This window comes from Medicago sativa, chromosome 7 (genome assembly GCF_051527215.1).
Source record: "Medicago sativa cultivar Bolivia chromosome 7, Bolivia_mono, whole genome shotgun sequence".
Lineage (NCBI taxonomy): Eukaryota > Viridiplantae > Streptophyta > Magnoliopsida > Fabales > Fabaceae > Medicago > Medicago sativa.
The window spans coordinates 25278733-25302792 of NC_140755.1; the positions used below are offsets into that span (position 1 = coordinate 25278733).

General features: G+C 36.5%; 2 protein-coding genes and 1 long non-coding RNA gene across 3 annotated transcripts; 1 reads left to right on the forward strand and 2 right to left on the reverse strand.

The window, feature by feature from the left end:
• Positions 1 to 151: 151 nt before the first annotated feature.
• LOC146905134 (uncharacterized) lies at positions 152 to 1897 on the reverse strand. The gene has a single exon (XM_085728447.1). It carries the CDS (start codon positions 1895 to 1897, stop codon positions 152 to 154), a length of 1746 nt encoding a protein of 581 aa, XP_085584573.1.
• A 6709-nt stretch (positions 1898 to 8606) lies between these two features.
• On the reverse strand, positions 8607 to 10352 carry LOC146905135 (uncharacterized). The gene has a single exon (XM_085728448.1). The coding sequence runs from the start codon at positions 10350 to 10352 to the stop codon at positions 8607 to 8609; it is 1746 nt and encodes a 581-aa protein (XP_085584574.1).
• An 8862-nt stretch (positions 10353 to 19214) lies between these two features.
• LOC146905136 (uncharacterized) lies at positions 19215 to 21970 on the forward strand. Its single transcript, XR_015019952.1, has 2 exons — positions 19215 to 20346; positions 21659 to 21970. It is a non-coding gene; the product is annotated as an uncharacterized LOC146905136 (long non-coding RNA).
• The last annotated feature ends 2090 nt before the right edge of the window (positions 21971 to 24060 follow it).

Below are 24060 nucleotides of genomic sequence, written 5' to 3' on the forward strand. Positions count from 1 at the left end.
GTTCACTTAAGTCTCGGGCGGGACGAAAGGATTTTTTCTTTCTTAAAAAACATAAAACAACAAGCAAACATATTTCTTGAACAATTTGAGTAGTGGAAGGAAATATCGATGATGATCCGACTGCGGCTGGCCATTCCAAGTGTCACAAACACTAGATATTATGATTTGGTAGTGGATTGACTTGCACATTTGGACCTAAATCTGTGAAGGATAAATCCTTGTTATGGATCAACTTCTGAACCTCCTCTTTAAGACAAATGCAATGTTCAATGTCGTGCCCCGGTGCCCCTTGATGGAATTCACAGGTGCGGTCGGCACGATACCAGTGAGGTAAAGGATTTTGTATGCGGGGGGGTGCCTTGAGTTGTACCAAATTTCTTGCGAGTAGCGAGGGTAACAAATCCTTATACAACACAGGTATATGAGGGAACTGGTTTCTAGGAGGGCGAGGTTGTTGTTGAGCTTGAGGATGATGCTGATGTTGGGGTGGTGGATAGTGATATGGTTGTTGGTGGAATTGTTGAGGGTTTTGTGGTTGATAATTTGGTTGGTACAGTGGTGGATAATATTGTGGAGGTCCCTGAGGCCTTGGCGGTCTTTGGGGTGCGATGTTGGCAACATAGGAATAGTTTGAATGCACAGGCTGATATCCGTTGTAAGCCACCATGCCCACTTCCTGAGTGTTCTTCTTTGGATATCCATTTCCAAATTTCCTATTACCACTGGATGAACCACCTGATGAGTCACCCGACAAACCACTCGATGAACCACTTTCTTTAGCCATATGTCCCTTCCGGGCCCAATCTTCAATGCGCACCCCCATGTCTACCATGTCAGTAAACTTTTGCGAAGCACAAGCAAGCATCTTCTCTGAGTAGAAAGGGCTCAGAGTTTCATAGAACAAATCAGAAATTTCCCTCTCATCCAGAGATGGGCGGATCTGAGCAGACTTCTGAATAAACCGCTGAGCATATTCTTTGAAGGATTCTTTATGCCCCTGGGTCATAGATTGCAACTCCTTCCTATTAGGTGCCAAATAAGAATTGTACTTGTACTGCTGGATGAAAGCATTTGCCAGTTCCTCAAAAGAAGCAACACTTTTCAGATTCATGTACCATGTATGTGCAGGGCCGGCCAAACTGTCCTGAAAACAGTAGATAAGCAGAGGCTCATCTTTCTTATGAGCTGTCATCTTCCTTACGTACATGGTTAAGTGCATTTGAGGGCATGTTTCTCCCGTGTACTTCTCGAAAGTCGGTGTCTTGAACTTATGTGGTATCACCACATCTGGGACCAGACAGAGGTCATGCACATTCTGATGGAACACCTCTTTACCACGAACGTTCCTCAACTCTTTCTGTACTGCTTCCAATTTCTCTTCCAGGTTGCCCATTCGATCATCACCAAGTACACTACCCGAATGATAAATCTGTCCTTCTTCCTGCTGAGCTGCATGGACGGTAGGCCCTGCCTGTGTTACGGTAGCCTGAGGAAATTGTTGACCGTAAGGAAATGGGATTTCATTAGCCCCGGGACGAAGACCTTCGTTAGGCATACGTGGCATACCCCATGGATAACCTTTTGGCATGTCATACAGAGGGTTAAAAGTAAATCTTTCAGGACCCGGAGGATGGAAACCCTCATTGTACATGACACCTGATGAGCAGCCCACCTCAAGAGATTGCGAAATTCCAGTAGATGCCGCAGCAGTAGCAATTGGCTGTGAAATACCCTCAACCGTAGCGGAAACGACCCCGTTAGGAATTGGTTCTGAGGCTACTGCTTGTTCCCTTTCAGCCATTATAACGTCCATCATGATTGACAGCTTCTCCAACTCAAGCTTTAGACGATCAACTTCCCCTCTAAGCTCAACATTTTCTTGTTCTGTGGATGACATCTTTCTTCTGATGTAAGCTCGAGTGCGATGAATGCGAGTAGGTCTATTCTGAGTATGCCGGGCCACTTTGTTTGATATGAGTTGACCTTTTACAGAAAAGAAAATGGTGTGAGACTTTGAATTTGAAACTAATGAAATGCACATGATGTATGAAATGCTTATGCAAAAAAATGTACAATTTTTATCGAAGGATTTGTCAAGGAGAATTGTAAACATCGCAGATTGTTTTCATTTGAAAATTTGTAAAGATATTGCAATCGGTTCTATTTTCAAAAGGTAAGAACGAAGCCAAGGACGAAGTTCTTTAACAAGAGCAAAAGCTTAGTTAAGATTTTTAAAGTTTGTATTTCTTGGTGTTCATCTTTACAAGGTGGAATATCTCTGATGTTTACAAAAATTTATCTAAATCATTCGATGTTTTGGTGAGAAAAGTTTTTATGCATGTATGCATGATTATGCTACACAAACAATGAAAACGTGGTGAGGTTTAAGTCCATATGTTGGAGCCAAGGATAACAACGCCACTTGGTAAGGACTATGGTTTAATTTGCACTTGTAACAAGGGTTCTACCAAGTTCCCAAATTACAACTACCCTTATGAATACATTGGTGTATAGGAATGCTCCTAGTCCAATAACATCCATAAAGTAGTCTAGTTTGAGTGTAGTATCGCGTATCAACTAAAGTCAAGAATGCTCTTGGTTCAGCCACCGCACTACGTCCTAAAAAGCCAAGATGGGTTAAGGGTTACTAAGGTCCACGGCTTCGACGGACACTCACATTGAAAGTAATAACGTCAACACGAATGCTCATGTTAACAAGACTACTACCTTCCGTGAGGCCTCCACCGAGTAGGGTTATCACTTGTAAACATGGTCCAAGAATGCTCTTGGTATGTCACTATGATTTTACCCCGTCCTATCTTATATTTCCCTCAAGTCCGGGTATAGGACTTATTTTACCACTCACGTTAAAAGAAAAGGGAAGAACAAACATACATGTAATTTCCATCTTTTATTTAATTTTTTTTTTGCAAGTTTAGCACAAAATTTAAACAATGCCAAGTTAGGTTTAACCCTCTTACTTTTAATCCCCAGTGAAGTCGCCATTTCTGTCGCGTCATTTTTCGGACTGGTCGAAGACCCGTTTTTGATTTCACGACTGAACATTTAATTCTTTTCAAAAGAAAGTGGAAAAAGGTTCAAATACCACATTTTTAGGGATTAAGGGTTCGGGGGTTGGTTATATTTAGGGAAGGTGTTAAGCACCCTAAATATTCGTAGTACTCTACGAGAACCTCTAGATTTTATTTAACTTTTGTGCTATAAACTTGCTTGCTTTAAAAAATGGAATTTGAAATGATAAAAGAAAAGAAAGACCTAATTTATCTACATTTTTATTGATTTGGAAGGACGCATGTCCTTTGCCTACGTACCCGTGAGGGATCAAAACCTCGTAGTTCGGGGTAGAAATTGCCGTTTGATTTGTTTTGTGTTTTTTTAATAGTTTTGAAAAGGTTTTAAAGTGAAAAGCCAAGTGGCAAATTGGGATTTGTTTGTATTTTTTATATTGGAAGAAAGTAGACTCAAAGTAGAATTAAATTGATTGATGATTTGATTAAGAAAATAAATAAAATGAACGATCACTTGATTTAAGATCAAGGTTTGTTTATGAAAATATTTTTGTGATTCTTGATTATTTGAATGTTTTTGTTGTTTTTGAATAATGATATGAAAATTATATAAGCAGAACGAGAAAAAATAATGTTAAGCTGAAATATGCGGTTATTTTAAACATGGACCAGAATACTCTGGAGAAAGATAAGCAGAAATATAATATTAGCAGTTGATTTACGACCAGAGCATTCTGGAGAATGATTATATAAGCAGAAATATAATATTAACAATTAATTTAGGACCAGAGCACTCTGGATTGATTTAATTAACAAGGACCAGATTATTCTGGAGAATAATATAATATTAATAGTTAATTTAGGACCAGAGCACTCTGGATTAAGGTATGTAGTAAATGACAAAATTTAAATATGCATATGATAATAGTAGACAATAGAATGTAAAGCAAAAAATAAAATAAGAATGCATGAAGAAATAAAAGATGCGAGAGAGAATTAAAATGCATGAAAAAAGAAATAAAAATCATTACACAAATTAAAAGATGATATTTGAACTAAAAGGTCATGAATGCCTAAATGAAATTGAACGAGATATGTGTTAAAATAATGCATGATATGGAAAGATGATTTGAATTAAAAATGCATGGTACTAGACAAACTAAAAAAGATAAAGCGTGAAAATGAAGATTAAACACTGAAAGAAACGAATTAAACAAATGCATGATATGGTTTTTTTTTTTTTAAAAGCCTAAGATGCACGTGGTATTAATTGAACACTACATAATCTATATGATAAAAAATATATGCATAAAACTAACGAAGAGGTACAAAACAAATAACAGCAGAGGGGGTGCAAAAAGCAGGCATGGGTGTTTATAACAAGCAACAAACAGAATCACAGAAGTAGAGAATTGGGCCCGGGTTCATGGATCAGGGTCAGTAGACCGGTTGGGTGATGGGTTAAAAAACCCGGTTCAGTTGGCAAATATAAAAGGGTTTGTTATGGTTTTTTTCATTCATTTTCAACAAAATTCCTCTCTCTTCTCTCAAAATTCTTCTCGGCTCTCTCTCTTCTCTCTATCTATCTTCTTCTTTTTCAATTATCCGGTGCGGTGGTTGGCCGGCCGGAGTGGCGGCGCCACCGCACCGGAGGCTTAAACCTCCTCTTTACTCAAATTTCTTTGCGGTTTCCCAGCCCTTTTTCTCTCCTCTTTCCGATTTTAACCTCGGAATTTTCAAACAACAACCCCAACTCTCTAGATCTAAACCAAGAAAGAAAGAGCTACCTTTGTTATATGTTTTGTTTGTGCGAGATACAGTTGTGAACCTTGAGGGTTTCGATTTTTTTGCTATTATGTGGTGATTTGGGATGTTGTTTGGTGTGATGTTGTGATTTTGTTACTGAAAAAATTTGTGTTGTTTTGGATCGAAATTCCTCTCTGTTTGTGTGTATTTTTTGCAGGTTTTGTGAGGAAATTGTGTGTATTGTGAAATTGGTTGTGTGGGTCGAAATTTGGCTCCTTTTGGTGTCTTTGCTGGACCGAAAATTCCTCCCCTTTTGTGTTATGCAGGCCGAATAATTCCTCCTCTTGTTGGCTGTGTGCTAGCTTGTATTTATAGAATGGATTGAGACATAGTGTTGGTGAATGGCAGTGACAAAAACTGCTCTTGTGTGGATTTAGGGAACCATACAGGCTGTGAATGAGCTGTGTTTGGAACATTTGGATATTTTTGGACCAAAGTTTGGATTTTTACGGACATAAAAAGGAATAATAATAATAATAATAATAATAATAATAATAATAATAATAATAATAATAATAATAATAATAATAATAATAACAATAACAATAATAATAAATAACAATAATAATAAATAACAATAATAATAAATAATAAAAACTAAAAGTAATAATAAATAAAAATTGAGCGAAGAGGGCCCGACTCGGAATCAAATATGAGGTATTTTAAAATACCTCTCTGCCGAATTTTTTGTTGAAAAGTCAAAGATTAGTCGGGTTTAAACGACACGTGTCGGTGTATGAATGCAGGGTCTAATGGTCAAAATTTGGGGTATGACAGATGCCCCTATTTAAGTTTCTTCGTCACTGGGTTAAAAAAGATAAATCTTTAAATCAACGGGTCGAAGAGACTTAAATACTAAGTACACCAATTTTGACCAGTTGTAATGCTGGTTTGCAATGCTGATGAATATAATGATATGAATGCATGGGATGCAATTATGAATGCAACGAGCGGCAAGTATATGCCGACTGAGGGACAAACTGATAATTATCACTGGGGAGAGAGGACTGTCTAACATCATTACTGTGGTGAAGACGAACATATTGTCAGCTACCCGCATGAGCAACGACCACATACAGAAAGAAAATATTGTCAGTTACCCGCATGTGTAACGACCACTTACAGAAAGAAAATGCTGTCGGTTACCCGCATGTGTGCCGACTACTAGAGAAACAAAATGCCGTCAGTTACCCGCATGTGTAACGATCACTTACAGAAAGAAAATGATGTCGGTTACTCGCATGTGTAACGACCACTTACAGAAACAAAATGTCGTCCGTTACCCGCATGTGTAACGATCACGTACAGAAAGAAATTGTTGTCGGTTACCCGCATGTGTAACGACCACTAGAGAAAGAAAATGTCGTCAGTTACCCGCATGTGTAACGACCACTTACAGAAAGAAAATGCTGTCGGTTACCCGCATGTGTGCCGACTACTAGAGAAACAAAATGCCGTCAGTTACCCGCATGTGTAACGATCACTTACAGAAAGAAAATGATGTCGGTTACTCGCATGTGTAACGACCACTTACAGAAACAAAATGTCGTCCGTTACCCGCATGTGTAACGATCACGTACAGAAAGAAAATGTTGTCGGTTAACCGCATGTGTAACGACCACTAGAGAAAGAAAATGGCGTCAGTTACCCGCATGTGTAACGACCACTTACAGAAAGAAAATGCCGTCAGTTATCCGCATGAGTAACGACTACGTACAGAAGGAAAATGATGTCAGTTACCCGCATGTGTAACGACTACGTACAGAAAGAACAATTGGGATGATTTAATGGGTCCTGCCACTTTGACTTGAAACATACATATTGAGATGACATTTTTATGTATTAGAGTAAGACATAGACAAATAATGGAACTAAGTATGAATGGTATTTTATGCGTGCTATGTATGCATGAATGATTTTTTTTTTTTTACGCGTGCCACGTATGCATGAATGAATGTATGCGTATGAGACTCATATGACAGTATAACGGTAAGACCGTTGAGACAAAATTGGGCAGGTCCAAAGAAAGCAGCCCGACGTTATGTTACAAGCATTCAACACTCTTCATTGGGGAATAACATCACTTGGGGATGAATCAAGCATTGACGGGGTACAGCCCTTCAAACAAATCACTGGCAGAAATCGCCATTCGTAAACCAGCATAAAATGATGCCTCTGTCTTTGTTTTTTTTTTTTCGGAATCCCTAATTTTTGCCTGGATCGCCCTTTCGGGTTTTCGATCCACCGGGATGCTCATTTTTTTTTGTCTAAGTCGCCTTTTCAGTATTTCGACTTAGCGAGCTCCTTTTTTTTTGTATATATTTTTTTTGACAGAGGTCACCTCACAGCTTTTGGTCATGCTTACCCTTGCAGAAAGTAACTGTCCTTGAGACGGATGCTGATGTATGTTTTACCTACTCATAAGTTCAAAGAAGATGTACTTGTTGTTTATGCTATTCAAAAGACACATTTTTTTTTTTTTTTAAAAAGTTTTAAAATTTTGCTTTACATATTAACATCAAAATAGAAGAAGATTTTGCAAACAAAATAAATGAGAACTTTAAATAAATGGGCATAGGCTCAAATTAGATGTAATGGAATGGTAGCCAGCCAAAGGCGAAGCTCCACGGATTTTAAAAAGTTCGGAAAATGGTAATTATAAAGGGAAAGGTACATTGAACACAATAACCACTATTCTCCCTGACAACTTTGAACTCCACTGTTCCGAGACATTGATTTGCAGATGCTTCATATCGGAGATCCTCTTGACAGTTGAAATAACCCAGATGAACCATGTCCGACCTGATGCAGTTACTTTGTCATGATCCTTAACTTTTGCATAGATCGCCCTTGCGGGTTTCAACCTATCAGGACAAACACACATTTTTTTTTTATATGTCTCTAACTTTTGCATAGACTGCCCTTTCAGGTTTTCAGTCCATCGAGACGCTCTTTTTTTGTCTAAGCCGCCTTTTCAGGTTTTCGACTTAGCGAGCTTTCATTTTTTTTTTGACAAAGTATTTCTTGACTGCATCAGGTATTCACATGACATACAAGTTTGCTATTATTCATTGTGAATTGGCATCCATTTGCCCCTAGAATCGAGTAATACATTTTTGAGCACAAAGCCACTTTCTTGACATTCGCGGGGACAAACCTTCTTTGTCGCATACTTGCTTTATCCTTTTGATATAACTGTCCGTGACATACGGCGGTAACACTTTTAAATCTTCCATTGGAACTTCCGTTGACGGGATTTTGACTTCCATGAGAAGCACTGTCTTTACGTTATATACTGAGGGATGGAGGGGGATTGCCCCTGTTGAAGGGTGTACTGCAGTACAATACCTTCATTCTCCTCTTTAGCCTTGGATATAAGGAACTCAAAGTTGAAAGAGAGTACATGGTTTAAGTGTTCAACGGGTTTAAAATGCATGATTTTGATTATTGATATAAACATTATGATTATGCAGATATGTGAAAATGATTAAAGAAAAAGAATTTTTTTGGTTTTTTGTGTTACCATTTTTCCAGAAAAAGCACAAAATAAAAACAAAGTCGGGATCGAAACACCTTGTTATTAATGATGAAAAATACATGAAGCAACAAACCCTACACAAGTTCACTTAAGTCTCGGGCGGGACGAAAGGATTTTTTCTTTCTTAAAAAACATAAAACAACAAGCAAACATATTTCTTGAACAATTTGAGTAGTGGAAGGAAATATCGATGATGATCCGACTGCGGCTGGCCATTCCAAGTGTCACAAACACTAGATATTATGATTTGGTAGTGGATTGACTTGCACATTTGGACCTAAATCTGTGAAGGATAAATCCTTGTTATGGATCAACTTCTGAACCTCCTCTTTAAGACAAATGCAATGTTCAATGTCGTGCCCCGGTGCCCCTTGATGGAATTCACAGGTGCGGTCGGCACGATACCAGTGAGGTAAAGGATTTTGTATGCGGGGGGGTGCCTTGAGTTGTACCAAATTTCTTGCGAGTAGCGAGGGTAACAAATCCTTATACAACACAGGTATATGAGGGAACTGGTTTCTAGGAGGGCGAGGTTGTTGTTGAGCTTGAGGATGATGCTGATGTTGGGGTGGTGGATAGTGATATGGTTGTTGGTGGAATTGTTGAGGGTTTTGTGGTTGATAATTTGGTTGGTACAGTGGTGGATAATATTGTGGAGGTCCCTGAGGCCTTGGCGGTCTTTGGGGTGCGATGTTGGCAACATAGGAATAGTTTGAATGCACAGGCTGATATCCGTTGTAAGCCACCATGCCCACTTCCTGAGTGTTCTTCTTTGGATATCCATTTCCAAATTTCCTATTACCACTGGATGAACCACCTGATGAGTCACCCGACAAACCACTCGATGAACCACTTTCTTTAGCCATATGTCCCTTCCGGGCCCAATCTTCAATGCGCACCCCCATGTCTACCATGTCAGTAAACTTTTGCGAAGCACAAGCAAGCATCTTCTCTGAGTAGAAAGGGCTCAGAGTTTCATAGAACAAATCAGAAATTTCCCTCTCATCCAGAGATGGGCGGATCTGAGCAGACTTCTGAATAAACCGCTGAGCATATTCTTTGAAGGATTCTTTATGCCCCTGGGTCATAGATTGCAACTCCTTCCTATTAGGTGCCAAATAAGAATTGTACTTGTACTGCTGGATGAAAGCATTTGCCAGTTCCTCAAAAGAAGCAACACTTTTCAGATTCATGTACCATGTATGTGCAGGGCCGGCCAAACTGTCCTGAAAACAGTAGATAAGCAGAGGCTCATCTTTCTTATGAGCTGTCATCTTCCTTACGTACATGGTTAAGTGCATTTGAGGGCATGTTTCTCCCGTGTACTTCTCGAAAGTCGGTGTCTTGAACTTATGTGGTATCACCACATCTGGGACCAGACAGAGGTCATGCACATTCTGATGGAACACCTCTTTACCACGAACGTTCCTCAACTCTTTCTGTACTGCTTCCAATTTCTCTTCCAGGTTGCCCATTCGATCATCACCAAGTACACTACCCGAATGATAAATCTGTCCTTCTTCCTGCTGAGCTGCATGGACGGTAGGCCCTGCCTGTGTTACGGTAGCCTGAGGAAATTGTTGACCGTAAGGAAATGGGATTTCATTAGCCCCGGGACGAAGACCTTCGTTAGGCATACGTGGCATACCCCATGGATAACCTTTTGGCATGTCATACAGAGGGTTAAAAGTAAATCTTTCAGGACCCGGAGGATGGAAACCCTCATTGTACATGACACCTGATGAGCAGCCCACCTCAAGAGATTGCGAAATTCCAGTAGATGCCGCAGCAGTAGCAATTGGCTGTGAAATACCCTCAACCGTAGCGGAAACGACCCCGTTAGGAATTGGTTCTGAGGCTACTGCTTGTTCCCTTTCAGCCATTATAACGTCCATCATGATTGACAGCTTCTCCAACTCAAGCTTTAGACGATCAACTTCCCCTCTAAGCTCAACATTTTCTTGTTCTGTGGATGACATCTTTCTTCTGATGTAAGCTCGAGTGCGATGAATGCGAGTAGGTCTATTCTGAGTATGCCGGGCCACTTTGTTTGATATGAGTTGACCTTTTACAGAAAAGAAAATGGTGTGAGACTTTGAATTTGAAACTAATGAAATGCACATGATGTATGAAATGCTTATGCAAAAAGATGTACAATTTTTATCGAAGGATTTGTCAAGGAGAATTGTAAACATCGCAGATTGTTTTCATTTGAAAATTTGTAAAGATATTGCAATCGGTTCTATTTTCAAAAGGTAAGAACGAAGCCAAGGACGAAGTTCTTTAACAAGAGCAAAAGCTTAGTTAAGATTTTTAAAGTTTGTATTTCTTGGTGTTCATCTTTACAAGGTGGAATATCTCTGATGTTTACAAAAATTTATCTAAATCATTCGATGTTTTGGTGAGAAAAGTTTTTATGCATGTATGCATGATTATGCTACACAAACAATGAAAACGTGGTGAGGTTTAAGTCCATATGTTGGAGCCAAGGATAACAACGCCACTTGGTAAGGACTATGGTTTAATTTGCACTTGTAACAAGGGTTCTACCAAGTTCCCAAATTACAACTACCCTTATGAATACATTGGTGTATAGGAATGCTCCTAGTCCAATAACATCCATAAAGTAGTCTAGTTTGAGTGTAGTATCGCGTATCAACTAAAGTCAAGAATGCTCTTGGTTCAGCCACCGCACTACGTCCTAAAAAGCCAAGATGGGTTAAGGGTTACTAAGGTCCACGGCTTCGACGGACACTCACATTGAAAGTAATAACGTCAACACGAATGCTCATGTTAACAAGACTACTACCTTCCGTGAGGCCTCCACCGAGTAGGGTTATCACTTGTAAACATGGTCCAAGAATGCTCTTGGTATGTCACTATGATTTTACCCCGTCCTATCTTATATTTCCCTCAAGTCCGGGTATAGGACTTATTTTACCACTCACGTTAAAAGAAAAGGGAAGAACAAACATACATGTAATTTCCATCTTTTATTTAATTTTTTTTTTGCAAGTTTAGCACAAAATTTAAACAATGCCAAGTTAGGTTTAACCCTCTTACTTTTAATCCCCAGTGAAGTCGCCATTTCTGTCGCGTCATTTTTCGGACTGGTCGAAGACCCGTTTTTGATTTCACGACTGAACATTTAATTCTTTTCAAAAGAAAGTGGAAAAAGGTTCAAATACCACATTTTTAGGGATTAAGGGTTCGGGGGTTGGTTATATTTAGGGAAGGTGTTAAGCACCCTAAATATTCGTAGTACTCTACGAGAACCTCTAGATTTTATTTAACTTTTGTGCTATAAACTTGCTTGCTTTAAAAAATGGAATTTGAAATGATAAAAGAAAAGAAAGACCTAATTTATCTACATTTTTATTGATTTGGAAGGACGCATGTCCTTTGCCTACGTACCCGTGAGGGATCAAAACCTCGTAGTTCGGGGTAGAAATTGCCGTTTGATTTGTTTTGTGTTTTTTTAATAGTTTTGAAAAGGTTTTAAAGTGAAAAGCCAAGTGGCAAATTGGGATTTGTTTGTATTTTTTATATTGGAAGAAAGTAGACTCAAAGTAGAATTAAATTGATTGATGATTTGATTAAGAAAATAAATAAAATGAACGATCACTTGATTTAAGATCAAGGTTTGTTTATGAAAATATTTTTGTGATTCTTGATTATTTGAATGTTTTTGTTGTTTTTGAATAATGATATGAAAATTATATAAGCAGAACGAGAAAAAATAATGTTAAGCTGAAATATGCGGTTATTTTAAACATGGACCAGAATACTCTGGAGAAAGATAAGCAGAAATATAATATTAGCAGTTGATTTACGACCAGAGCATTCTGGAGAATGATTATATAAGCAGAAATATAATATTAACAATTAATTTAGGACCAGAGCACTCTGGATTGATTTAATTAACAAGGACCAGATTATTCTGGAGAATAATATAATATTAATAGTTAATTTAGGACCAGAGCACTCTGGATTAAGGTATGTAGTAAATGACAAAATTTAAATATGCATATGATAATAGTAGACAATAGAATGTAAAGCAAAAAATAAAATAAGAATGCATGAAGAAATAAAAGATGCGAGAGAGAATTAAAATGCATGAAAAAAGAAATAAAAATCATTACACAAATTAAAAGATGATATTTGAACTAAAAGGTCATGAATGCCTAAATGAAATTGAACGAGATATGTGTTAAAATAATGCATGATATGGAAAGATGATTTGAATTAAAAATGCATGGTACTAGACAAACTAAAAAAGATAAAGCGTGAAAATGAAGATTAAACACTGAAAGAAACGAATTAAACAAATGCATGATATGGTTTTTTTTTTTTTAAAAGCCTAAGATGCACGTGGTATTAATTGAACACTACATAATCTATATGATAAAAAATATATGCATAAAACTAACGAAGAGGTACAAAACAAATAACAGCAGAGGGGGTGCAAAAAGCAGGCATGGGTGTTTATAACAAGCAACAAACAGAATCACAGAAGTAGAGAATTGGGCCCGGGTTCATGGATCAGGGTCAGTAGACCGGTTGGGTGATGGGTTAAAAAACCCGGTTCAGTTGGCAAATATAAAAGGGTTTGTTATGGTTTTTTTCATTCATTTTCAACAAAATTCCTCTCTCTTCTCTCAAAATTCTTCTCGGCTCTCTCTCTTCTCTCTATCTATCTTCTTCTTTTTCAATTATCCGGTGCGGTGGTTGGCCGGCCGGAGTGGCGGCGCCACCGCACCGGAGGCTTAAACCTCCTCTTTACTCAAATTTCTTTGCGGTTTCCCAGCCCTTTTTCTCTCCTCTTTCCGATTTTAACCTCGGAATTTTCAAACAACAACCCCAACTCTCTAGATCTAAACCAAGAAAGAAAGAGCTACCTTTGTTATATGTTTTGTTTGTGCGAGATACAGTTGTGAACCTTGAGGGTTTCGATTTTTTTGCTATTATGTGGTGATTTGGGATGTTGTTTGGTGTGATGTTGTGATTTTGTTACTGAAAAAATTTGTGTTGTTTTGGATCGAAATTCCTCTCTGTTTGTGTGTATTTTTTGCAGGTTTTGTGAGGAAATTGTGTGTATTGTGAAATTGGTTGTGTGGGTCGAAATTTGGCTCCTTTTGGTGTCTTTGCTGGACCGAAAATTCCTCCCCTTTTGTGTTATGCAGGCCGAATAATTCCTCCTCTTGTTGGCTGTGTGCTAGCTTGTATTTATAGAATGGATTGAGACATAGTGTTGGTGAATGGCAGTGACAAAAACTGCTCTTGTGTGGATTTAGGGAACCATACAGGCTGTGAATGAGCTGTGTTTGGAACATTTGGATATTTTTGGACCAAAGTTTGGATTTTTACGGACATAAAAAGGAATAATAATAATAATAATAATAATAATAATAATAATAATAATAATAATAATAATAATAATAATAATAATAATAATAATAATAACAATAATAATAAATAACAATAATAATAAATAACAATAATAATAAATAATAAAAACTAAAAGTAATAATAAATAAAAATTGAGCGAAGAGGGCCCGACTCGGAATCAAATATGAGGTATTTTAAAATACCTCTCTGCCGAATTTTTTGTTGAAAAGTCAAAGATTAGTCGGGTTTAAACGACACGTGTCGGTGTATGAATGCAGGGTCTAATGGTCAAAATTTGGGGTATGACATTATGGAATGCATCAATGTGGTGGTAGATGGAATGGTTAAAGAACCAATGCTTGAAGTTGTACCAGGTGTTGAAGCATATCCTGAAACATCTGCTCAAGAGAAAGTAAGGCCTGAAGCTGATGAAAAACCTGAGACCAACTCTGAAAATACTGAACTAGAGAATTCAGAATCAAGCAACGGACCTTCAATCAGAGTTCAGAAGAATCATCTTTAAGAGCTCATTATTGGAAATCCAGATCAAGGAATCAGAACCGGGAGATCTAATGATGTTGTCTCCAACTCCTGTTTCGTGTCCAAGTTTGAACCTAAAAATGTGAAGGAAGCTCTCACTGATGATTTCTGGATTGAAGTCATGCAAGAAGAACCCAACCAGTTCAAAAGAAGTGAAGTATGGGATCTGGTGCCAAGACCAAATGACATAAATGTCACTGGGACAAAATGGATCTACAAAAACAAGTCAGATGAAAATGGTACTGTTACCAGAAACAAGGCAAGACTGGTAGCACAAGGTTATACACAAGTAGAATGATTAGACTTTGATGAAACATTTGCACCTGTAGCCAGACTGGAATCTATAAGGTTACTTTTGGGAGTGGCTTGTATTCTAAAGTTCAAATTGTTTCAGATGGATGTGAAAGTGCCTTTTTAAATGGGTATCTCCATTAAGAAGTCTATGTTGAGCAACCAAATGGATTTGTTGATCCAAATTTTCCTGATCATGTGTACAAGCTAAAGAAGGCACTGTATGGGTTGAAGCAAGCTCCTAGGGCTTGGTATGAAAGACTCACAGAATTTTTGACCCATCAAGGATACAAGAAGGGAGGAACAGACATGACCTTGTTTGTTAAGAAGGACAAAGGAAGACTCATGATAGCACAGATCTATGTTGATGACATTGTGTTTGGAGGAATGTCGAATCAGATTGTTCAACATTTTGTTCATCAGATGCAATCTGAATCTGAGATGAGTCTTGTGGGAGAACTGACTTACTTTCTTGGTCTGCAAGTCAGGCAGATGGAAGGCACAATATTCATCTCCCAGAGCAAGTATGCCAAGAATATTGTGAAGAAGTTTGGGCTAGACAATGCCAGTCATAAAAGAACACCAGCAGGCACTCACTTAAAGTTATCCAAAGATGAAAATGGTGTAGCTATTGATCAAAGTCTGTACAGAAGTATGATTGGAAGTCTCCTATATCTTACAGCAAGCGGAACTGACATAACTTTTGCTGCATGGGTTTGTGTTAGATATCAAGCAGAGCCCAAAATGAGTCATCTTGTTCAAGTCAAGAGGATTCTGAAGTACATATATAAATGGCACCACAGACTATGGAATTATATATTCTCACAGTGGCAATTTCAGGTTGATTGGATATTGTGATGCAGATTGGACAGGTAGTGCAGATGACAGAAAAAGTACTTTAGAAGGTTGTTTCTTCCTTGGAAACAAACTAGTGTCTTGGTTCAGCAAGAAACAAAATTTTGTGTCTCTATCAACAGATGAAGCAGAATATATTGCAGCAGGGGGTAGCTGCTCTCAGTTAGTGTGGATGAAGCAAATGCTGGAAGAGTATGATGTTCAACAAAATGTTCTAACATTGTACTGTGATAATTTAAGTGCTATCAACATCTCCAAGAATCCTATACAACACAGCAGAACAAAGCACATTGACATTCGACATCACTTCATTAGGGATCTTGTTGAAGATAAGGTAGTAACTCTGGAGCATGTGACAACTGACGAACAATTGGCTGACATCTTTACAAAATCCTTAGATTGCAAACAATTTGAGAAACTAAGGAGCAAGCTGGGTGTTTGCATCCATGAGGAATAGGAACCACTGTTCAGAGTGTCAGGTACTTTTAGCTATATTTTATGCTTTTTCTCAATTTGGCATATTTTATGGCTAAAAAGGGGGAGTAGATATATCCATGTTGTACTATATGTTTCCTGACTATGTGCCTACGAATGTTGAGACATCTGATTTTAGTTTTTCTGGTATTCTTGTTTGCTTATAAAAAAAATAAAAAAATAAAAAATAAAAAATAAAAAATATATATATTGCATGTATTTAGGGGGAGTAATAGATATGTTGTTTGTGCTCCTTGAGGGGGAGTAAACTTCTGTGTCCCTGAAAGTTCCTGTGGATGTTGAAACATCCTGCTGGTTTGAGCTGCTGAGTATTGTTTTACCTATATGTATCTAAGTAGCGTGTTGTGACAGTTGACTGTCTGTTTAGGATGTACAGGAATTTCTCTCTTTGCTGCAAGACTCTGATTTTCTCTCTGATACCTTCTAGTTTCTCTTGTCTGCTTTTTCCATGTGTTAATTGTTGTGTAAAAATATTGGAAGCAGAATTTGAGACCTGTAATATATTTCTTCCATGTCCTGAAGATTATGTGTGATGACTGACGAACTATATTTTGGTATCCTTTAGAAATCTGATTAATATGATTTGCTGATTGCCAGATATGGACACTGTTGGATATTTGTATGTTGGCTTCACTTTTGCCTAAAACAAATATTCACTTCAGATGTGGAACACAATGTTCCAACATCCAGAACTGGTTTGTACGTTCTGTGTTTTGCCTATGTTTACGCACGCGCTTACTTGATTGAAGGAATCCACGCCAGCTTGAGTTGGTCTGAATCGTGTGCAATTATGAGGAGATCAGAACATATGTGATTTCTTAAGGAATTGTTAAAATGACTTAGGAAAGTATTTTTAAGGTGATAATAATGTGACTTTTAATGAGCCTACTTTCTAGGAGTTTCCTTATCCGGCCATGTTGATTGAGCAATAAGTCACAGGTTTGATCTGAAGCTTGATTGAAGGGATGACACGCTTTGCTTCAGTATATAAAGGAGGCTGCAAGACCTGAAGAATGATTCAAGACATTGTTTTTTACAAAATAGAGTTTTGTTTAGGTTTTGAGTCTTATATCTTGTGAACCTTTCGTGTATCATCTTGATGCATGTTTAGGACTGTACCTTGAGTTATAATACTGTGCACTGCTCCGAAGCTTTTAAGCAAGGAGCTTGGTAGATTGTGAAATGCATCTAAGCTTTTAAGCAAAGTTGCATGTTGTTATTTTTGAGGGTAACCTCATTTGATTTGAGTCTGTAATTCGGGAATCACAGGGGTTTGTGATCAGTTGTAAGAGAGTGAGATGGGATCTCAGATCTAGGAGTTCCTAGGTTGAAGTCTAGTTGGGGTAGGTCCTAGGTCATAAGTGCAAACGTGGTTTACTGAGAGCTTTTGAAAACGGACTGCACTATTTGATTTCCTTCCTGGCTTGGTAGCCCCCAGAGTAGGTGACGTTGCACCGAACTAGGTTAACAATTTCTCTGTGTCTCTTTTCTTTCGTGTCTGTTATTTTGTTTTAGTATGTTTATGTTTGTTAGCTTAATGTTCTAAACATCATATACAACATTTGTTTTCTGTGTTCAGTGTTGAAACATCATTTAGAACATCTTAAGTCTAACGTGCCAGAATTACAATTGGCATCAGCGCAGGCACCCTTCCTGTTATTGGGTGAGCTAGGTAGATTGTGAACTGCATCTAAGCTTTTAAGCAAAGTTGCATGTTGTTATTTTTGAGGGTAACCTCATTTGATTTGAGTCTGTTATTTTTGAGGGAATCACAGAGGTTTGTGATCAGTTGTAAGGGAGTGAGATGGGATCTCAGATTTAGGAGTTGATAGGTTGAAGTCTAGTTGGGTAGGTCCTAGGTCATAAGTGCAAACGTGGTTTGCTGAGAGCTTTTGAAAACGGACTGCACTAGTGGATTTCCTTTCTGGCTTGGTAGCCCCCAGAGTAGGTGACGTTGCATCGAACTGGGTTAACAATTTCTCTGTGCCTCTTTTCTTTCCTGTCTGTTATTTTGTTTTAGTATGTTTATGTTTGTTAGCTTAATGTTCTAAACATCATATACAACATTTGTTTTCTGTGTTCAGTGTTGAAACATCGTTTAGAACATCTTACGTCTAACGTGCCAGAACTACAGACACCAATTGGCATACAAAGGGATACCGTTTTCTGCCTAAAATCATGTATAGGTGATCAGCGTTTGATTCAGATATGAGTCTATATCACCTGACATATTTATTGGTTTTAGTTTGGTTTGAAAATCAAGTTATCCAGTTATTATGTCCAATTTGAACGTCTAACCTGATAACATTTTCGAACTCAAATGTATCTCTATTACCAATAAATTGATTTTTATGGTGAGAGTTGTTTCGATTATCAAATGTAGTTTTCAACTTCAAATGTTACACACATGATAAGCAACATTCCTGTCACATTTCAGACTGGAACTCTCTCGACAACGACGTGCCAGGTTGCTATTGTTAAGTTGGAAGAAAAAATAATATTGAATCAAAGGTGGCTTATGATACAACTTTTGATGAGGATGAAAATGGTCACATGTCTATCATGTGGTAACAAATATTAAGGATTGAACCCTCACTTTCTCTACACGTTTTTAGTATGAAAAACTCTATCAAACTTTAACTGTTTCTTCACCATTTACAGGTTCTACTTCACAATTTATAATATTTGGATTTATAATTGGCTGTAAAAATTTTGTTTACATCAAAATTTTTGATTATAAGTTAACCGAAGATAAGCTCAAATAAATCAATTAAAATAGGCCTTTACTTAACAATTCAATGACATCAATCATCAAGTGATATATTTATCTCGAAAATCTTTTTAGCACTCCATCTTGAAGAGTGAAAATATGTTCTTTTTTTTTGTCTAAAGATCTTAAATATAACAAACAATTCACACCCTTTAGCAATCAAAATTTTGGGCAAGAAGCTATGAGTACACCAGGGGGAGTTAAAAATAAGTCATGAAATTAACAAAGAGTGTACTATCCCGCACATAAAATTTCCGTCGGTTATCAGTACCAGTTATTTTATCCTTTGGTATTTTTAAGAGAAGGGCAAAATGGTAATTGTGCATAAGACTTTTCAGGACTAAATCATATTATTCTAACAGACTACGAGGGATGAGACATGCCGCTTAAAACTTTCACGACATTTCATCGGATATTTAGTTTAACGAAGAATGTAGAATAGGGCAAAATTGTCATTTTCACCAAATGGAGTATATAAGACAAAATATCCAAAATTCTCTGCACTTTTCTACACACTTCTCTCACTCACAAAAAAAAAAAAAAATCAGATTTTCTTCCCCCTTTCTCTCTACTTCCATCGCCCCTTCCTTTCTTTCTCACCAATCCACCAAAATTCATCATTTCTTCATGAAATTTTTGCAAGCTTTGCTATTTTCTTGAGCTTTGGAAGACATGGGGCCTTTAAGCAACTTGCTGCTCCTATTTTTCTTCTTTGAAGAAATTCATTCAAGTGATTCTAACATGGGTTGAAGAAGTTAGAACTAAGATGGTAATCATGTAGAGAAAATTGAAGCTTTGTGTTGTGTTTGGAGCATTAGAGGCAAGCTTGAGCAAGAAACAAGGATATTGAAGCTAGGGTTTGGCTTGGCAAGAAGATTGAAGCAAGGGCTGACTGTAAGTATAAGTGATTCATAGCTTAAGTTGTGATTAAGTTGCCGTGAGTTGTTCCAATAGTTGCTATAATTGATTATTGAGTGAAACAAGTTAAAATTTCGACGTAAGTGGTTTAGTATATGTATACATGTTTAGTTTGATTCTGGAAAATTTGAACAGAAATTGAATGGTTTAAATGGAATAAGCTGTCAGTTAAGCTGTTTTGATCAAAATGCCTTATATGATTAATTTGTGGATTTAAACTGATGTGTAAGTGATTAATAGGGATGATTATTCATGTTGGAATATTGTGTGAAAGTTTGAATTGAAATTGATATGCTAAAAGTCATAAGTTTCTAGTTAAGCCGTTTGGATAATAGCTTAAGTTGGAATTTAAGTTGTGTCAGGTATTATCTTGTGATGAAAAGTTTAGGAGGGATATTTTGAATTGGTATATGAGCAATGGAAAAAGAATAAGCTGTTCTAATCATGGTAAAGGTGCTTAAATGGTAATTAAGCTGTTTTGGAAGTGCTTAAATAGCCAAACGACGAACTTCGGGTGCAGGGACTGGAATGAAAATTTTTGTATATGCCGGTTGATGAAGTAAGAGTATGTCACAAATGATTTGAGTTGTTTCGGAAAGAGCAAGACCTATAAGCCAAGACATAAGTTATTTTGGAAAATGGATTATGGAGTTTTGGAGCAAGCAAAAGTTGCAAATTGTGGATAAGCTGCTTGAAATTTCGGGACTAATGCCAAGGTGAGTTCCTTTAGCTTAGAACCCACCTTTGGGGATCAATTATGATTATGTTAGATTATTGAGATAACATGAATAATTAGACCATTTTTATGATTACTTGCCGATTGTGCAAGCATGACTATCATGCCATATGAATGGTACATTTGAAACAGAATAAATATTAGATGGTAGAATGCTTATTTCTGAATTAGGTATCCTTATTTGTTTATTCTAAAATCTCATTTATGTTATGTTTATGCTAGTATAAATGTTGGAGGGAAATTCTATCAACGCAATTGATGTATATAATTATAGTAATGCTTTGAAAGAAAAATTGAAATGAGTAGAAAAATTGAAATGAGTAGAAAAATTGAAATGAGTAACATGATCAGAGAAAAGAAAGAAAGAAAAAATAATAATAATAAAATTGTGAAAAATCCGTTCGCCACAACGAAGAGATAATGTGGTATATTTCCGTTCGCCACAACGAAGAGATAATGTGGTATATTCCGTTCGCCACAACGAAGAGATAATGTGGTATATTTCCGTTCGCCACAACGAAGAGATAATGTGGTATATTTCCGTTCGCCACAACGAAGAGATGATGTGGTATATTCCCGTTCGCCACAACGAAGAGATAATGTGGTAAATAATGAAAAGAGATAAATGATGAGATAGTTTATATTGAGTGGTACAAATGAGAAAATAATTTATATTGATGAGATAGTCTATATTGAGTTGTACAAATGAGAAAATAATTTATATACTTTATTGATAGTAAATTCACATCATGGGATGCGATGATAAAGTATACGATGTGTCAAATTTCAGTAGCTTTGTACTTTAGAGAAGTGTATTAACATGAAATTTATGTTTAGAATGAATTAGCTACGAAGCAATATCTTATGGTCATTTTGCCAATCATTGAAAATGAAGAATTTTAGTTATGGAACTCCGGCTTAGTTAGCCGAAACTAGTTGTTATCAGAAAAGAATCAGAGACATACTCAAATAAATATGTCAAAGTATAAGCTATACCAGAATATGATATATTGGATATATGTTTATGATTATTAACATGATTATGGTGATTATGTTTATGATTAAAGTTATGAGTACGACTATATTTATTATTAAATCAAGGCAGTATTTCAGACAGCGATTCTAGTTATTCTCTAATCGCTCAGTTATGCATATTGAAATTGTATAAACCCAAAATAGGTTAAGTTTAGAAATAGATGGCGATCCTAGGTTCCCCGAGGTTGCCTACAACCTAGGATAGGTGGAACTCACTGAGACATCTTGTCTCACCCCAATCCCTTTATTTATTTCAGATATACAAGTTATTATACGATAGGATGGTTCGTGATGAAGAAGAAGAAGCAGCTTGACCATATAAAGTTCACGTCAGTGGAATTATTTCTGAGGTAACAGGCGAGGAATTCTATGCTTTGTTCAGAGAGTATTTATTTATTGTAATTTTAATGTATCTGACGCCAAGTTTAACACACATGCTAGATATCCTAGGTGATTTCTAGTAGGGGTGTTTCAAAGAGCAAACCACAATCATAGTCCATGAAGTGTAACTTGATTTCACATTGGAATGGTCCCTGAAATGAATATATTGAAATTTGAAACTGCAAAAATATCCACAAATCTCTTTAATATTAGTCATTTTGGTGCTTGGATATATTTTTGGTCCTCAGATATATTTTTAGTTAGTAATAGTCATCAAATGTGATTTTAGTTGGTCAAATCAGTCCATAAAATAAATCTACTAACAAAAAAGCCATGTTTGCAATTTACATTTTAAACTGTTCAAACCTCGCCACTCCTTTCACACAAATTGTCCAACTGTTTCTGAGTCTATAGATGTTTTGAAGGACTTTCTCAAACAGTTATTTTTCTTCTTTTTCCTAAAGAGCTTTCTCAAAACATTTCGATGCAATAATTCCTGCGAAAAAAGACCAAAAATGACTCTTAACTCCGGGAGATGGAGTAGAGAAAACATGATGCGGTGTTCAAGAATTTATAAGTAGAGACTCCATGACAAATTTAAAACAAAGTGGTATTCCCTTCTTTCTATACTCTCAAATTTGTTGAAAGAAACTCGAACTCATAAGTTCTCAACCCACAACTGATGAAAGAAGAAGGAAAACAAGTAATCTGGGGGACATAAATTTATCAACTCAACAGCAAAGCAATGAATGTCTAAAAAGAAGTCATACATTCGTTTTATAGCTCACCAAGTTTTCGATGTGGGACTTCTTTCATTCCTTTGAAATTGAAATTGTCACTAGCTATTATCTATCTAGCCTACAAGTATAAAGCTACCCATCACGTAGAACGTTTTTGTATGTTTCTATTAATTAATAATAGATGTACAAGTTAATAACTCAATATATCTCTTCAAAAAATTCAATAACTTATGGAAAAACAAATATGTTATAGGTTTAGGAGGGTACTTTTATCATCTATCTTTTTTCAAAAAAAAAAATGATATATATTTATGATTTGATTATGAGGCATGTAACAAAAACTTATAGCAGAATAAAATAATGTTATTTGACCGTTTATCATGTGTACATCAACCACATGATACATTTATAGTTTTTGTATTACATTAGGGTGTGTTTGATCAGCCAAAAAATGAAAGACATGATAGGACAACTTAAGTTGTACAATGTTTGATTTGTAAAATTTATTCAGGGATAAGACCAACGGGAGACAAGGGATAGAACAAAATTGTTACATCGAACATCCTCACTGAGATTCAACTTTAATGTTCAATCACTAAATCATTGCACAACTGTAATGTTCAATTGGCAATATCAATATTGTTACATCAAACATCCTCACTGAGATTCAAACCTAAGATCTCGCTGTTTTGTGATTAAGATTTAGCATGAGATTTGTCAATTTGTCTAAAAAAATTGAAAATTCAATTTAGACTTTCCCTGAAAACCAGTTTTCTCTGATGAAAACCAGTCCTTCTGATGAAAAATGAAGAAATGTATGCAAGTAATCAATAAACAATAAGCAACAAAAACACACACCAAAAAAGGAAAGTGTTCAATCATTGCAAATAGTAAAAAAAACAGTGTCTTGAATTGGAACCACTTGAATTCATAGTAGTACGAAAATAGAACAGACAAACAAAATTATGAAAAAAAAAAGAACTGTGAACGGAAACGGGTCGCCTAACACTGTGAAAGTGCAAAAATGAGAAGCATGTTAAATGTGTCATGATTGAGATAATAATAACACAAGCCATGGTAAGAATACACCATCAAAAATTTCCTATATTTAAAAGCTTATATAGCCAAAGCAATTTGTCACAAAATCAAGAAAAATGAGAGATGATTGTCTTACCATGATCTTTGCTGGAGTCACACGCCAGTGAATGAGTAATTTTTTTTTTTTTTTAATCCAAGGTTGCAGAAGTTATAAGTCCTAAATCTTTATATAATACAAAAGCATACATCTATAAGCAATAGTACACGTGGCGTCTTCATATTCTCCATCTCATTTATTGCTTTTCTATCAACCAATCAAAATGGATATTGAATCATTTATTTTTTATTAGCCAATCAAAATGGATCAATGACTCATTTATTTTTCATGAGCCAATCAAAATTGATTATGACATGATTTTTTTTCCTATATATAGAGACAATTTGGTTTTCATTATTTTCATCTACATATCTTCCTCCCATAAAAAATCATTGTTTTCAAC